Source organism: Charadrius vociferus, unplaced genomic scaffold (assembly GCF_000708025.1).
Source record: "Charadrius vociferus isolate BGI_N301 unplaced genomic scaffold, ASM70802v2 scaffold360, whole genome shotgun sequence".
Taxonomy (NCBI): Eukaryota; Metazoa; Chordata; class Aves; order Charadriiformes; family Charadriidae; genus Charadrius; species Charadrius vociferus.
Genome location: NW_009646493.1, coordinates 1039754 through 1058367, shown reverse-complemented (window position 1 = coordinate 1058367; position 18614 = coordinate 1039754). Strand labels below are relative to the sequence as shown.

At 38.0% G+C, this 18614-nt stretch overlaps 1 protein-coding gene across 1 annotated transcript in view; it reads right to left on the bottom strand.

Moving 5' to 3' along the window:
• KHDRBS3 (KH domain containing, RNA binding, signal transduction associated 3) overlaps nt 1-18614 on the bottom strand; it is a 74536-nt gene that overhangs the window by 21974 nt on the left and 33948 nt on the right. Inside the window, exons 5-6 of the mRNA XM_009882916.1 lie at nt 14504-14696; nt 2559-2641 (exon numbers count right to left, since the gene is read on the bottom strand). Of these exons, the coding sequence (XP_009881218.1) occupies nt 2559-2641; nt 14504-14696 (276 nt within the window). The remainder of the gene's footprint in view (nt 1-2558; nt 2642-14503; nt 14697-18614) is intronic.

The window sequence follows — 18614 nt, the reverse complement described above, 5'->3', positions numbered from 1 at the left end:
AAGATCATGGAGCCAGATCCTCCTGGAAACTCTGCTAAGGCACATGGAAAATAAGGAGGTGACTGGTGACAGCCAACATGGCTTCACTAAGGGCAAATCATGCCTGAGAAATTTGGTGGCATTCTACAATGGTGTTACAGCATTGGTGGATAAGGAAAGAGCATCTGACATTGCCTACCTGGAAATGTGCAAAGCATTTGACAGCGTTTCGCACAACATCCTGGTATCCACATTGGAGACACATGGATTTGATGGATGGACAATTCAGTGGGTAAGGATGTGCAACACTCAGTGGCTAGATGGCCACACTCGAAGAGTTGCAGTCAACAGCTCCATATCCAAGCGGTGAGCAGTGACAACTGGTGCTCCTCAGGGGTCAGTAAAGGTATTGGTACTGTTTAACATCTTTGTCAACAACATGGACAGTGGGATCAAGTGCACCCTCAGCAAGCCTGCCAATGACACCAAGCTGTGTGGAGTGGTCAACATACTGAGGGAAGGGATACCATCCAGAGGGACCTGTACAGGCTGGAGAGGTGGGCCCAAGCAAACCTCATGATGGACAACAAGGCCAAGGTCCTGCACATGGGTCAGGGCACAATTACAGGCTGGGTGGAGAACAGATTGAGAGCAGTCCTGAGGAGGACGACTTGGGAGCGTTGGTGGATAAGAAGCTCAACATGAGCTAGCAACGTGCGCTTTCAGCCCAGAAGGCCAACGTATCCTGGGCTGCATCAAAAGAAGCATAGCCAGCAGGTTGAGGGACATGATTCTGCCCCTCTACTCTGCCCTCATAAGACCCCACCTGGAGTACTAAGTCCAGCTCTGGAGCCCTCAGCATAAGGACATGTACCTGTTGGATTGGGTCCAGAGGAGGGCCACAAAAATGATCAGAGGGCTGGAGCACCTCTCCTATGAGGTCAGACTGGGAAAGTTGGGGTTGTTCACCCTGCAGAAGGCCGCTTTGCAGAGACTTATAGCAGCCTTCCAGTACCCTAAAGGGGCCCTACAAGGAAGATGGGAAGGAACCCTTTATTAGTGAGTGTAATAAGAGAAGGGGTAACTGTTTTAAATTCAAAGACTGTCGATTTACATGACATATTAGGAAGAAATTCTTTACTAAGGGTGGTGAGACATTGGAACAAGTCACCCAGAGAAATTGTGGAGGCCCCATCCCTGGAGGTGTTCAAGACCAAGACGGATTGGGCTTTGAGCAACCTGGTCTAGTGGAAGGTGTCCCTGCCCATGTTAGGTGGGTTGGAACTGGATGATCCAACTCCAGTCCCTTCCAACCCAAACCATTCTATGATTTATACAACAAAATTTAAGTCGAATGTGACAACACTACAGCTAAGCAGATGCCAGGTGTAAATGGCTTTGTTCTCAATTTTGCTGTGAGCAGTATTTACTATTTTACATAATGCTATATTTTAAAAAGTCTTATTTAGCAGAAGGCAGGACAGTCTAATCAGTAGCTATTTATTAGCATCACAGTATCCACCGATATCTCCCTTTCCAACTATTTTCTTCCCACAGGGCAATTTTTAAAGCTCTAATCACCCCAAAAAAATAAAGCAGTAATGTACAACTAGAGCATTTTGTTTTATTTCACCATTTTCTCAACATTTTTTTTTTCAACCATTTGAAATTTAGTGCCATAAAAGTTTCAAGAAATTCTCAATGAAATTACAGAAATCCACTACTGATCAAACTATGAATGCTGGGTTTAAGAGAAAAAGAGTGAGAATAAATTACAATGCAGTAAAAAGTGCACAGAAGGTCCCTTTCCAGACATGCACATTAGAAGTAACTAATAGTGACGTCTATTAGCCAAGCTGCTAAATAATATATCACATGATATTTGCCATTAAGTTCAAACTACCATCTAATACAACTAGTTTGTACTTCATAGCATTTTTCCCATCATTGGGACACATTAGTATTCCTTGTAATTCATGGAGTTCCCAAACAGCACTTCCTTTGAAGAAATCAAAATTTTAAGAAAACAAATCAAAAGTGCTTAAAAATACTGTTGAGAATGAAGTGGGGGAAGGAACACAAATGGCAAGAGACTTAAATTTGTAGCGAAAACGATTCCACAAAGGAGGAAAACTAAAGGGTGTACCTTTTTTTTTTTTTTTTACAGCCAAATAAAGGTAAAATACTGGAATTTAACCACATTTAAGAAGAAACTGCAATCAGGTCTGTGCTTCAGATGATTTAATACCTTTTATGAAGTTTTTTTCCTTATCTCCCTACCCCTGCTCCCTCCTGAAATGAATCTAAATCAGGTTTTCCCAAATTTCCTGAACTTTTGAAAACTTCTTGATTTATGATTTGGTATCACTAAAACTCTTTGAAGTTCTCATTTCTGCTTTTCAACCACTTGAGTTTTTTACCTATATGATACTAGAGACAAATAACACTGAGGGTTATTTTTAATAAGGCTCTTATGACATTTTTGCTGTTTAAGATGAAATTGAAAAAACCTTTAAGTAAAACTAACTTTCCAACTGTAGAGTTTTTCACATGTAGTTACAATAGATCTGAAGACTTACCTTTGAGCTTGAGTGCTATAGCTGTTATCATAGGAATCATAGCTTTGCTCATCATAAGCAGTTCCATAACCATCATCATACTCCTGATAGGATATAAAAGAAAGGTAGTATTAACTGTAAGCACACTCCGGAAACAAAGTAGAAACCTAGTGCTAAATAAGGAAGACAATACTCTCCTGAAATGCATGTATGACATACGTACACCATGAAATGGCAAAATTTAGCAATGTTAATACAGACTACTTCCATTTAGGAGGTCACACACATCTAAGACTATAATTACTTTAAAGGTATTTTGAACTATTGGCACTGTGCTTCAAAAAGATATTTTTTGTTTTAGTTAACACCAGCTGTGCAGTAACAGTACAAATACTTCATGTTTCCATGTACTTAGATTTGACATGACTGAGCTACTGATCTTCAAGAAAGCTCTGGAAAGCACCTCAAGAATCAAAACATCTGAGTAAGTATTGTGCAACTGACTTAGATAGCTGGCTTATTTCTGGACAATAAATTCAATATTATATGTAGACTATGGATGGGAAAGAAATTCCCTAGAGATAAGACTAGTAAGAAAGACTGGTTTACTGCTTTGAATGCCCTCTATATACTTGTCAACTTGTGGGAGTTTAGCATCCATTAAGAAACTAAAAATAAGGATTTCTTCCTCCTCCCACATTATCCACACTATTTAAGTATACACTGTAGTAATACTCTTCCCAAAATAGCACTGGATTTAAATACCAAGTTGAACAAACCACTACCCTCCAGCTACAAGCCATACAGAAGTTTAAGATAAAAACAAGTGACAATGATGCTGTGTTTTCCTAGAAAAGGTTGAACTATAGAAATTCACAGAACTGTCACCAATTTGTTTCACCTGATAATAAACCCGAGCCACACACATGAGAAGTGGAAAAGGCACTTCCTTTGTATCAATTCCTAGGAAATCCTAATACCCAAGTCATATCCAAATATGCTAAAGACCTCAATGGATATTTAGGCATATCTTGTCCAGTTTTGCAGATGAGTGACACAATTGGAAGACACTTTGAAGATACAAGAGCACAGAGAAATGAAAAAATGGGCATCATCTCACATATGTTTTCTGAATAGGTTTCTACAAAAACTGGCAAGGCAAAGAGTCTCATGAAAGACCAAACTCTTTACCTTTGAGTCTTTCAACTATGACAGAAAACAAAACTGACTAACAGTATCAATTAGATATGGACGACAAATGATGGGCTGTCCGACTGTCCGATTCTAGTAAAAAACATCTCCAACGACTGGAATCTGACAGCTTTCTAGACATCAAGGAAAGCTTTCTATAGCAGAAGCCAATGACATCCTCAAAACAACCGATAAGAAACACTGAATTTGCTGAGAGTTTTTAGCATTTTTCCAGTCATTTGAAATTGCTTATATGGAAAACCAGGCAATCTGCCCATCAATACTGCTTCACCGCCACTAGATCAGGGAACATGATTGTTTCCCAGCAGTGATTAGTAGAAGGGTGTCTATGAATATTTTCCAGCACAAATGAGTAACTGCTTTTCATAGGCCTGGAAGAAGAAACGAGGACTCTTGCAATTCTCTATTGCAAAGAGATCTATAGATAAATAGTCCCACTTGAAAAGGAAGTGCATTGTTTTCTCTTTCAGTAATTTACTGACCTGAAACTAAACATTAAAATAGAGTCTTAGCATTTTCTTCAACCATCTGATATAGATATGGATTTTTCTTGATAAGCCACAGACTAAACCCACAAAAACATTGCCTCCTGGCAGTTATTACGAACAAGCACTTTATTACTTATTGATGCAATACACAGACATCTGTTAACAATACAGACATCGATCAACAGCAGAAGCTGAGCCAACTTATTCAATCTGTTCCAGAACATTTACATGACATTTGGTCTTCTCCCACAGAATCTCCCAACTGTGAACCAGCCATCCTTACGATGGGCTCCCAAACTTCAAACTGTGCACACTGAGCAGTTACAAAAAATGAAAGCAGAGGACTGAAATTAAGCCTTTTAACACGTTAGGAAAGCTTTGCCACTAAGGAATCATTGGAGAACTCTTAAGAAATCAGTCCTATACTTCAGTTAATCAGTTACTAAAAAATTGATTATGAAAGAAAAGGGGAAAACAGATTACTCTGAAGTTATGGTGTATCTAGGACTTGTTGAAGTCAAAGGAACAAAGTAAATTTGAAAGAAAAAGACCCTTAACAAGATGTCCAACAGAACAAAAGGGAAAATGTTGGAGAGATCCACGCTATATCAGACTTCTTTCCAGTATTTGCATTTCTCTTCCAGAGACATTTTGCCTGAACCTCACTATTCACCATTTTGTGTTAATAAATTGACTACTGTAGAAATTAAGTCCTGCATTATTATACTGAAGATGACTCTTAATGGAAAGATATCTGATCTGTAGTTTATATGTGGGACACTTGTCACTTAGCATTAAAAAGATCAGTCTGTGCTCTTGCAATTACTATAACCTGCTTAAGTAGGTCAATTCTTCCTTTCTATTACTGTACTTGCATTTATAAACCCAAAAATTTGTATTAAAACTGAGATAAGCTTCATCTGTAGCATGCTGTACAAATAGAATAGGTTTAAAGAGCTGCTCTCAATGGCTTGTTAAGAGATAAGAGATTCAAATTCCAAAACACTTGTTTGCTGTGCACTACTCCCTTGAAGTAGTGATCAGGCAGGGGCAGCTGAAGTATTTTTCACAGCTTTCCCTGAATTAGATCTGACACAGTATTTTCTCTTAGTCATACAATATTTAAAGACTTTCTCTTTCAGGAGGTTACAAATAAGGTTGGCCAAGGCAGAATGTTTTACATTTTAGATTAAATCCACACTACACAGGTATTGAATTTCCAAAACACAGACCTCTTGTGGCTTCAATAGATGTTTTCTTTAACTTCATTTAGTAGCTAGGTGAAATATCCTCAGTCATCTGGCATGTTTCCATACTATAAAGTATCACACTAACTTAAATGAAAATAACTATTGTTTTTACACATATATAATGAAAAAGGACAGGACAGAACTTAAATACACAGATATCTTGTACTCAGGTACATCACAGATTCACTGACAAGCATTGCTATACATTTTTCTTTCTGCATAATACAGGAAAAATTACACGTTCAAAAGTATATTTTAATTGCATTTTTTTTGCTGATTTTTTTGCATGTTTCAGGTAGAAAATCATTAGTTTTCATATTTAAAGCCATTCTTCATGTGGATGACAGCATTTGTGTTCCTACCACAAGCAATACAATGGACTTCTTTACTCCAATTACAGCAGTCTATAAATAGCTCTTCCTAAAGGTATTCTATAATCAGAAAGAGTTTACTGGTGAAGCCTTACTTCCTCTCCAGCTCCAAAAAACAAAAGCCCAAACAAGATCACATTTTCATCCCATGAATTGGAGTGTTTCTGTTATTCATTATTCTACTTCTCAGGATAACCTAGAAAACTAACTCTCATTGGATTTAATCTCATCAAAAAAGGGGAAGTGTGCCACAGTTTGTACTTATAACAAAAAAGTAGGGAAAAAAAGCTGAAAATATATTTTCCACATATTTGCAATATTAACCAGGAAGGTATCAGGAGCAGTTGTCCTGACTTCTGTTAATTTCAGACTTAAGAACCCTCCCCCAAAGTATGAGAACAGCTAGAATTACAAGACAGATCTACTGAAAAGAATATGAAATTACTCTGTAAAATCTCAAACCTTATTAATAACTCCTTTATTAAGCCAGCCTACAAGCCAGAATCACATTACATTTCCTCTTAAAGAGAGATTCTGCCTGCAGTTGTCCCAATGAGAGTGCCCGCAGTTGATATAAATCCAGGGAGCAGTACCACTAACAGTAGTTGTTCAGTGAGAAGTGCAGAATTTTTTCACGAACAGAACCAAATGCAATGTGTAAATATGCATCCTTCAAATTTATTAAATAGTCAGTTACTATCACAGGTCAAAAAATGATAAAAGCAATGAAAGCAATCTTTGCCAAAACCTCTGCGCTACCCAAAACATTATAAATCATGCTGAGCCTTGCTCATCAGTGTTTCTAATAATTAAACACTCTAAACATACCCTTGTTGGTGGGGAATAGGAAATGGTGGTTTTAAATTATAATCTGCTAGCAGTGACAATGACAGACTAGTGTTTGGACCCTCTTTAGGGAAAATTAACAATGCTTCAAAGAGAACAAGACAGAGAAACGGGAAGAAAGAAGGTGGTATAAAGTGCATTTTAACAAAAAGGCCATTTGCAGTGCTGGCAAAAAAAAATCATGAAGTCAATAAGAAATCAATTTTCCAGCTCTCCCCAACTAAGGAAATCCATCCAAGGGAAAAAATTAAGGCTGTTATCACTACAACTAAAAGGTTGTTCTTTCTTTTCCTCATCACTCTCTGAAATTAATACTTACACCAGTACTTTATCACAGAATACTGGAGGAATGTCGTCTTTTTAGATAAAAGCTATCACAGCCAAAAAATTGTTTGCACAGAGATTAACTTGAAGGAGAAAAAACATCAGACGTCAGTGCAGTGCAATGAAGACTTTTTTTTGCAAATTAGAATTGTAAAGCGAAGGAACAGCCATTTTGTTACGTGGAAATAACATCTCCCCCATCATTTAATCAACACAGAATATGGGGCAATCAAAACAAATACGGGTAGCTACTACCATCTAAAGTCTGAGTGATAACATTAAGGACATTAGCAGCAAACACGCACAGACCATAAGCCCTTATTTTGTAGATTTTCATCTGTTTTCATCTAGAAGGAGCTGAGTGAATATTCAACCAGAACAAATAAGGTATTTCTGGAATGGGAGATGTACTAGTGGATTGTCTTTAATGCACCTCAAAAAAAAAAAAAGAAAAAGTTGCTAATGAAGAGAGGCAGTAACATTTAAACCAAGTTACTACCAGACCAAAACAGTTCTGGTTTTCTGTATACAACAGCAGGGAGCAGTGTCAGGACTGGAGCAGGGAGCAGGAGGACCACTCATGCTCATTCAATAATATCAAGCCAGAAAATGGTCAATGTGGATCAGCAGTTTAAACTCTAAAAATAATTTGAGGAAGAGAATATATTGTACGCACATTATAGGTGAACTTTCTACTTTGAGATGGGCAGGTGAAAAAGCTTTTCTGCCTTTCCCCAGAAATACTCCACTGTTTCCACAGTCTGAGTTCCTGACAGAACAAAAAGATTCTCCATTCTCTCCCCACCTCATCCTGAAAACCCCAGAGAAGGTAAATGTAAAAGATTAAAAATGAAAGAAAACAATTGAGGGACTTCAAAAAGTTTGGGTTTTTTTACATTTACTTCTTCTTGCTTGTCTGCTTAGCATGAAAAAGAACATTGTAAATGGCAAAAAAAGCCTAGAAAAAGCTGTTATGAACTTGCTTTCCAAAAGTCTTAACTGAATTCACCCTGAATTTAAGAACAGTCTTAGCACTTCCAAGAAGCCAGAACTTGGTAAATACATTGCTTACAATAGGTATAAGACCTAAGTGGAAATCATTATCCATAGAGGGTAACAGAATGGACAAAAGATCATTTCTCTAGTTCCTAGAGGATGAAGCCACCTCCAACCCTTTTCCAGGAACCCAATCAAAAAACTTTACACTCAAAACAACTAAGCAAACAAAACCATCTCAAATTTGGTTAAGATGTTGCACATTATTAGGAAACTACCAATATTCAGAAGACCACAGTAAATTAAAACATGGTGTGACTCTTGCAAAGTGACATTAGTTATATTTGAACAATAATCAGGAAGAGTTTAAACTCTTTTCAAAGTCTTGTGTCACCTGGATTAGCCCTTATTTGCCACCTCAACTCCAAGCAGCATTTCTTTGTAAATAAAAAGCTTGGGGGTTTCCATATTGTACACAAAGTTTTTGCTCTTTTTTTCCTACAGATCTTTCCTTTTTCAACCAGAAAATGAGCACATGTTAATGAGAAAAAAAGTCTACGTTAACAACAGTGTACCCTGCAAAATCAAGATTGTGTCAACAGATCCAAGAAATTGCTTCCACAGTATGCTTGTTTAATCCTAATTTTCAGTTTTTCAAATCTAAATAAAGTATGATCACAATGAAGATATAAAAAATTCAAGTTTAATGCTGGAGACCAGAGAAGAATTTGCATCAGCTTTTAGGAAGGGGCACTAAACAGACTATAGGTTATTATTCAGCTGAATGGGCTCTCACCTGTAGATAGCAAGGCTTTGTGTTCATTTCTTTCAGTAATGGATACATATACATATACTTTATAATAATCACTGGATCATGAAATGCATTTCTGGTCTTAGCCATCCACCCAAATGTCACTCGAGAACAAAAGTCCCTTAAATCTACCCACAGATTCATAAGGATTTCTTGCAAAACCCAAAGAACAGAAACCACTGCTCCTGACACTGTGTATGCTGGGACAGCCAGTATCCTGGTGGTCAGCACACCATCTCCAGAGAGAACCAAGGGAACATGAACACCTGGGACAGGCATTTGAACCAGGGGCCTTCCACTACTGGGGAGATAATGAGCTTTAAATTAAGAGGAGACATATGGCATCACATCTTCTGCTCATTGTTTGGGTGGGATCTTGTTAGCCAGCATGTTATGTCATGTCTTCTAGGTCTTCCCCACTTCTCATGGGAAACAGTATGAGAGCATAGTCTCTAATATTGTACTATCTGTAATATATATATATCTTCTAATATACGTAGTGTGAGTATAGTCTCATACTTAGTATGAGACTTACAAGTTTAGTTCTGAATTAAGTCTGAAGCACTGCTTTGTTCAGCACTAAAAGCACCGTATTTCTGGAAATATCCAGAAATGTATGCCTCCAGAACTATAAACTTTTCAATCTTAGCAATCCCTAAGCTTTAGGATCTTCCAGAATCAAGAGACCACTAAACGTAGATTTTAGAGAGTAGATTTTTAAGTCTGTTATTAGCATCCCTTCAGCATCCAAGTGTTCCGCACACCCTTCTATGTAGCCTGTACCTGCATCTTTAAGTTAAAAAAAAAATAATCTTTGCATGTAATGGGAAATAGTTCATAATGTTCTTTTTCAAGTTGCAATTTACTTAACATTAGAAAGGCTCCCTAGGTCTCTTACTGGTAGAAATTCCATCTTAATTCAATTTCTTATTACAGAAAGTAATCTCATTGAAGCATTCTAATTGAAGCATTAACTGCTAGAAATTATACATGTGGTCAGTGCATTAGAAAAATCTGCTGCTGAGGTAACCCTTTTCTGAACACAAGACGACATCAATAAAATAGCCAGAAACAGATCTGAAGCTCTGCCACAACTTCCCCCCCCCGCCAGACAATAGGAACATTTAGGTCTGATTGCCTTACGAAGTGCTGAAGTAAGTCTTGGCCATAGCTTGATAGATCCGAGTTTTATTTTTCAGTCTACACATACCACACTGCCACAGCAATGAATTTTAAATCCATGTTTAAAGTCCGTATCTTAATGCCTAAAAAATATTTGATTATCAACTCATAAATCTCAGTTTGCATTTAACATGTTTAAGCAGCCAAAATGGGACAGGGCACTATCACAAATACATTCATAGAAAGTATTTAATGAAAATACGTACATATTTACAAAATATTTACCTTTGTAAAATGAATCACAGAATCACAGAATTTTCAGAGTTGGAGGGGACCTCTAGAGATCATCTAGTCCAACTCCCCTGCTAAAGCAGGATTGCCCAGAGCACATTACTCAGGACTGCATCCAGGCGGGTTTTGAAAATCTCCAGAGAAGGAGACTCCACACCCTCCCGGGGCAGCCTGTGCCAGTGCTCTGTCACCCGAACTGTAAAGAAGTTTTTCCGTGTATTGGAACAGAACTTCCTATGTTCCAGCTTGCACCCATTGCCCCTCGTCTTGTCACTGGGAACCACCGAGAAGAGTGTGGCTCCATCCTCCTTCAACCATAATAAGGTCTCCCCTCAGCCTTCCCTTCTCCAGGCTAAAGAGTCCCAGCTCTCTCAGCCTTTCCTCATAAGGGAGATGCTCCAATCCCTCAATCATCTGAGTTGGCCTTTGCTGGACTCACTCCAGCAATTCCCTGTCCCTCTTGAACTGGGGAGCCCAAAACTGGACACAGTATTCCAGTTGTGGCCTCACCAGTGCCGAGTAGAGGGGGAGAATGACCTCCCTCGACCTACTGGATACACTCTTCCCTATGCAGCCCAGGATTCCATTGGCCTTTTTGGCAACAAGGGCACATTGCTGGCTCATTGACAATTTACTATCTACAGGCAGAAGATAGAAGCAAACACAAATCAAATCTTAAAAAAAAGCTTCAGACACATTGCTGTGTTATTAATTTGGAAAAAGCCTCGCAGTGTGAAGCTGGTGAGAAGAGGACAACAGCAAGAGGCGGAGAGCAGCAACTGCTTACTTGGCAGTAACTGAGACCAAACAGTTATCGTCTAACTTATGTTTGACTGAACATTGGCTGAGGAATTGACACTATGAAAGACTAATGAATTGCTACCATACTGTTACTAATTGCCTGCTTATTGAAAATTATGGAAAAGCTTAAAATCTTCAGTTAGTAGTTAAACACAGTTTCTATTTCTTTTCTTAATGGAATAAATTGTCAACTTACTAATAGATAAAAATATTTTCATGTATTTAAGAGCTTGGTTCAATGAGTAGAGAAAAATTCTCATTTAATTAAGAGAATGTCCCTGAAACTATCTGTAAGTGCTTCAATAAATCTAGCATACATTTATATGATTTCCCTTATCCAAATATTATAAAAATAATCCTGGCCATACTTTACACGTCATACTAGGCTTTCTCCTGACCTGAGCATATGAGGACATAAAAGTGGGAGGCGTGTTAGCCTTCAGAGAAGGTTTATCACACCAAACAGAGCAGTGAGGTCAGAACTGTGATTATAAAGCTGGCTGGCAGTAAAGGCCTGAATTTTACGCTATCGTCTAAGCTGATACTACAGCTATTAAAAAGACAACATTCACAGAAAACGATAAGGAACTGTCATTTCAGTGCCTTCAAAAACTTCATCACAGTACTACCAATATGGTGAGGTCCCAGGAGAAATGTGTCCTGGGGCCGAGAGAGATACATAAGTGAGACTGGCAACACTGGAGTGGAAAAACTAGTTATACTGAATTGGAAAAACGGGCAGATATTGCTGCTAGTCTGATATGCTGCATGACTTCAGCAGAGGTCACATCAAGTATTCAGACTGAGTGTGGCAAACATCCCAGAAAGCCAACAGACAATGGGGGTAGTTACATCTGAAGAGCCTTCTGTCACAGGTAAGTTCTGGACAACTTCCCTATGGGCTCCAAGCACAGGACAGCAATGATCACCTGGTTCTATTCATCTTGAGCCCATGTTAAAATGCATCTAAATTCAAATGAATGAATTTATTTTTTTTTGCCTCTGGCGTGATTATAATTGTGAGATACGGCCTCCGGAATGAACCCTTCCAATTTTTCAGAATGAAGTAGGTATTCTGCTTCCCATTTTGATATCACCTTTTAAAAAACAACTTCTTAATCAAGAAGAGGAAGGAGAAGATTAGGATAGGCAGGAGGCAGAAATGAGTAGGTTCCTCATAGGTGTTAGATATTCATTGGTCTCAAGGACTACAGAAAAGAGTTAGCAAAAGGAGGGAAGGAAAATGGATGCTGTTTGTAACTCGGTGATGGCCTCATTTTCTGTCACAAGCACACCACCGAAGAAAAGGTCAAGGACTCGATGTACTGAAAGCCCTGCATCTCTGAGATATTTACAGTTACAGAAGGCAAGTGGTTGAAGGCTTTCCCCAGAATATAGTTTGCTTCTTTCTGAACTTGCGTAGTTTCACATTATTTTAATGAGTACAAAGCAGAGGCTTGTAAGCCTAAGGGAATGAAAAGCTTCATGAACCCTCACAGACTTTCCAATCCTCAATGGAAAAGTTCTAAAAGCTGCTCTGCAATCTCTCTGGATATCCCAGTCTCCGAGGCTCTGAAACTACATGCTGCTTAAAGGAACATCTTATAATGCCCACAATCTCACAGATGTCTTCAGTCTACAGACACTTCTCAGCAAACAGTGACACCTTACTCCGCTCACATATTTAGGTTGGCAAACCAGCGCTTAATACTAGATACGGCTAAGCAGAAATTAGTAACAAAAGGACAGAAATACTATAATGACTCCTACAATGTTACCTTAACCTGTAAAAGATACAGTTAAGGCACTTTGATAATATACTATAAATAGGCAGGTAAAAAAATACCATGCATTAAATTTAACATACAATACACTAATGGTTCATGGCCTAGCAAGACTTTATTCTAATGAATCTCCATTTTAAAAGAGGAGTCACAGAAAATACGGAATTTTAAAATGGACCAGCTAGCATCGCTTTATCAATTACAGCTTTAAATATCTCTACCCCAGTTAAGATACCTTGTTTGGAAGATAAGTGATCCAGTTCTAGAGAACGTTCTTTTTAGAAGTTATTTAGCACAGCACTATTTTTCTTTGTAGTGCTATTTTCTAATTATTCTCTCACAAGTAAAGCATACATCAGGATACTGATTCAAACAGCTGTTATTTCCATGCCACTTCTATATGCATATGCTATAAATAGCAGATATATATAAATATGAAGTTGCTCAAAGAGGTTTATTTTCTACCACATCACCATGCATTCTACAGTGCATGGCCTGGAAACAGGCTGTTAAATGAGGACTAATTCCTTTGAAAGCATTGTGAAATAACCACTTATTTGCACTTTGTCTAGTCAAGTATAGCCAGGAGACATTTATATACATTGCTCAAGTACTAGTTCTCATGACATCAGTAAACTACATTAATTTCTTTTGAATTATTCAGGTACGTGTGTAAATGTTTGTACTAATGACATTAAACTTTCTGCATAAAGCTATACATGTTACACAACAAAATAGGTTTCTGATCAAAAGGGCAATGGTTGAGATTTTAATTAGATGGGTTTTTTTGGGGGGGGGGTGTGAAAGAAGAGATGGAGAAGGTATATGAAAGAAAGGTTGAGAGGAAAGCAAAAAAACGTCTAAATAGCAAAACCATTTTCTGGAACTCAGGAACTCCTCTTCCACTGTGGTCTGAATAACAGACAGTCCAGACAGCCTATGGTGTAAAGAGGGCATGCTAAAACCTTTAAGATATATAAAACATTAAAAGCATTGCCCTTGAAAATGTAATTTCTCTCTAAGATTAAATCCATTTTTGTGACTATAGTTTTGATTTAATAAACTTTTTTATGTCAGTGCTCTGTAAGTTCAGTTTAAATTCAGTTTACCCTAACAATTCATAACTGTCTATAATTTTCAGTCATGTACAATGTAAAGTACTTTGATATGTTTTTTAATGTTTACTACAATAAAGTCAAGATAAATATGTATGCATTCTTGAGATACACTGTAGGTTGTTAAAATTTTAGGATTAATTCTGAAGGTTTCATAAAAATATTTTAATTGTCTAATTGTTAAACAGTTATATGACCACAAGGATAGGTTTGGGAAGAGTAGAATATTATTCTCGGTTTTAGTTGAGAATTAAAAATCTACTGACAATGTGATTTTTCAGAAACCTAATATAACACATTTAAGAGGTACATAACTATTTTGCCAAATGCACTGTAAATGCCTTTATGGTAGTACATATAACCTGAACTTTTATTAGGATGAAACAGTTCAAGCCTGAGAAGGTGATGAGAGATGACCACGTTTGCTGTAGATTCTGGGTACAAGACTCAATTAGATACTAATGAAAAGGACTCTACAGAATTCTAAAGTGATAGTTAGGATCATCCCCCCAAAATCATACACTTTATGCATGATATAACAACAGCTTGACTTACATATTCACCGTACGTCTCCTGTGCTGGAGGTGGTGGAAGGGGCCGGTAGCCTGCAGGTGGAGGTACTCCTCTTGCTCTGGGTGCGAGAAGTCCACGGCTACGACTGACTGGTCCTCTACTGGGAGGCGCTCCCCTGGGTGCTGGTGCCCCTCTCGGTACTCCCGCTGGTGGTGGAGGCACTCCTCCACGGCCCCTGTGAATATATGGATCACTTACCATTAAACACTACACCCTTGGCCTCCCTTTCAACAGCTCCCTCCCCCACATCATGACAATTTTGCTTTGCTCCAGCCAGGAAAAGTCTAAACCAGGTTTTTAGTTTGTCTTTTTTTCTGTATGCTTTAATCCAATTACACGTATTATGCAAAAAATGCTGGAAGATACAAACTAGACATGTGATTCAGTGATGAACTTCTCGCTAGCTTGAGCCATTCTCGCACACACAGAGACACCCAAACCAATTTGCTGGAATTGGTCAACTTCACTAGAATTTGACTTACACAATCACAAAATAACAGGTTAATGTGAAGCTGTCAGGCTATATCCTACTCAAACCCCGCACAGAGGAATCAGTTGCGACTCCCTTCTGATCCTGCATAAGCTAAACACAACCCAAAGATCACACTGCCTGTAAGAGATTGAGTGGGTCAGAAAAATTACATTTTCTCCTGGTTCTAAAGAAGAGATTTCCAGCTGTTGCAAGAAACATTCAGACACGTAATAAATGTGCAGGGTGATTATAGGATATAACCTGATATTCTATACATATGAAAGAACAATAACTATATTCAGTTTTTAAGTTCTGAAAGAATGATAAGCATTAACTTGCATTTTATTACTTTGGACACTTAACATATAGATGAAAAATCTGAGACCTAAACCAGAACAATTTTCAAAAATATCTGATCCATTTAGAGGTGGTGTTCCCCCCCGCCTCCCTATAGTAAAGGGAGAGACTTAGAGGTACAGTCTGTGAGAAATTTGCATCATTTATCCTCTTTTAAACAGGATAGCTAAGACATTGCTAACAGACATCTCCTTTTTAAAGGAGCTCATTTCACCCCATGGACTATCATTGAGTTTAATTGGGTTTAAATGACTGCTCTGTATACACATAGACTTGTTCCAACGAATTCATACCCTTATTGTATACTGTAACAGATATATAGAAGAAAAACAAGCACAAGCTCTACACACTAGTTTTCTACCTATCAAGCCATCATCTAATTAATCTCAACAGTAGTAATTGAGTGAAAATACTCTGTCCTGATTTAAATAGAAATTTGCAACTTAAATAACATTATAGAGATCTAGATTTGGCCTTAAGATTTCCTATTCCATTTCAATAAGTCATATAATTTCTCATTGGTAAACTTATGGAAAAAATATGATAATTTTATCACAAGTAATTAGTCTTTGGAAAACTGCATCACTAAATGAAGAATGCAAAAACATAAATACTTGATACAATCAGGATAGACTTTATTAATTCTAATTACTGATCAAAACACAGTCACAAAGTATTTTAAACAAGCCTAGAGAGTAAGTGATTTAAAACTGTGCTTATTACTTGGTTTTGGCTAATCTGTAGAATGCCTCCTCAGGACAGGGTACCAGCTGCTTATTTGACTTCATGGTAGTGGGGGCAGGGGTGAGCAGTGAAGTTCCCAGACACAGCCTGCTGAAGTAATATAAAGAAATAGCAAATGTGATACTTTCCAAGTGAAGCCAAAGAAAGGGAAATGAACCTGTTGGCATAGACAATAGTCAATACCAAGTTAAAAAAAACAAAAAAAACTCAGTAAAAAGACTCAAGAATCACTGAATCACTAGCCATAATCTTCACGGCATCCTTCTGACAGGGTGCAAGTGAAAGCAGCAAGAAGTGGGACATGCTAAAAAACATGGAAAAACATTTGAGGGAGGGGGGGAAAAAAAAAAGTACAGTTTTTAGAGCCAGCAGAGATTTATTCTTAGAGAGTAATTAGAACATGTGATGAGAAGGTCTTTTATGCATTTCAAAAACAGTTAGTAAGACTGGAGTGATGATGGGTGGGAAATCATACTTTTTGGGTGGGTGGTTTTTTTTTTTGGTTTTTTTGTTTGTTTGTTTGTTTTAGAGTTACTGTCAGAAGAATAAAAAATCTGAGATGTATAGCTCTGTATTACACCACTCAGATGGCTACTGCACCAGGCTGGAGGAGACTAGGAAAGTGCAGAGATAGGAAACCCAGTAACAGGAGAGTTCAATTACCACCATGCAGATTTGAGTCATTAGGGTATGATGCTAAGAGCAAATTTTTAGAAACTGTAAATTGTTATGTCGCTAAGAAGTTGGCAGGGAACTAAAGAAATTTGACTGACTTTAAAAATGAACAGAAACTGACTCAAAATATTGAGGAACCACTTGAATAGGAATCTTTGTAAAAACAACAGATCAGTTCTGGTATTGCTTAGTTTGATAAAGGGTAGCTATACAAAAGTTGTGTTTAAAAAGATTTAGAAGTAAAATTTATATATACAATATGGGAAGACATTTAGAGAAATCCCATGGGAAGTCAGAGAAAATACAAAACTGTCAAAAAAGAAAAAGCTTAAGAAAGGTCAAAAGGAGCTCAGGAAGGCTGGGACAGCAGGGTAAGGAGAGGTATCAAAAGAGGTATCACTTGAAAAACTGAACCGATCTCTAACCTGAAAGGACAAATGCCAATAAAACAAATGTGAAAGAAAAGCAGGTCAGAGATAATTTAAAGAATTTGTAAAAAGCCTACAAAATAAAAGTCCTTCAAACATTCTGAAATTAGGAAACCTGCCAGAGTGAGGTCAAATCACCGGTGAACAACAGTATGATATGTATATATGTATGCATACATTAAGTTTTTTTGCTACACAATCAAGAAAGTTTGGACAAGGTTCTCATGGTAGAGCCTTTCCTTATGGGGAATGCATTGGATGGTGCCACCAGCTGTCTTAGAGACAAATTACAGAAGAAAAGGAGCAAATAAAAGCAGGTGCACCATCTTTCTGTAAGGCACAACAGGAGTTCAGACACCTAGCTCTAATCTGTAGCTGAATCCCAACCTGACTGTTAAGGAAAGGAAAATAGCAACATTCAAAGGAACAAAGTATAAGAGGGGACACTTGGGAGTTAATACGCACACAAATTTATATATCCTAACATTATACAAAGTAATAGGGTCTGTGCTATCACTGCCCATAGAACATCTAGAATTAAGATTGGCCCAATGGTCAGACCAGTAAAAAAAAAATATACAGATTCAGAAAATATAAGAGAACACAGAAAACTTCATTACCCGACTGTGTGTATTCACAGTCTTGTTTCTTAAATTGGAAAGAACCTTAAAGAATTGGAAGTGCATCAGAAATTATGTCAAAGATGACCAACAGTACAGAACAACTTACATATAAAGGAACAATTAAGTAGATTACAGCACTTATACTACAAATGACAACTGAGGTTCATACAATAGAATTCAATAGAAACACCAAAGGAACAGAGAAGGCTGAGGGGTGACCTCATGACAGTCAACTTCCTCAAGGGGAGCAGTGGAGCAGGAGGTGCTGATCTCTTTCTGGTGACCAGTGACAGGGTACAAGGGAATGGAATGAAGCTGTGTCAGCACAGGTTCAGATGGGACATTAGGAAGAGTTTCTTCACTGAGAGAGTGGTTGGTCACTGGAGCAGGCTCCCCAGGGAAGTGGTCACAGCCCCAAGCCAGTCAGAGTTCAAGAAGTGTCTGAACACCACTAAATCATATGCTTCAGTTTTAGGTAGTCCTGCAAGGAGCAGAGATTTGGACTCAAGCCTGATGGGTCCCTTCCAACTTGAGATATTCTAAGGTACATCAGGAATTATTCAGCAGTTTTCAGTGTGAGAATCGAGGGATAAACACATAGGGATAGAATATAAAATCAGATTGTCTTAAGACCTGAGCCACTATGACTGCTCTGATGAAGTGCAATCACTGGATGACAGAATGGTTTGGATTTGAAGGGATCGCCAGAGGTCATCTGATTGAACCTCCTGCTCAAGCAGGGCCACCTAGAACCAGTCGCCCAGGACCATGTCCAGGTGGACTTTGAATGTCTC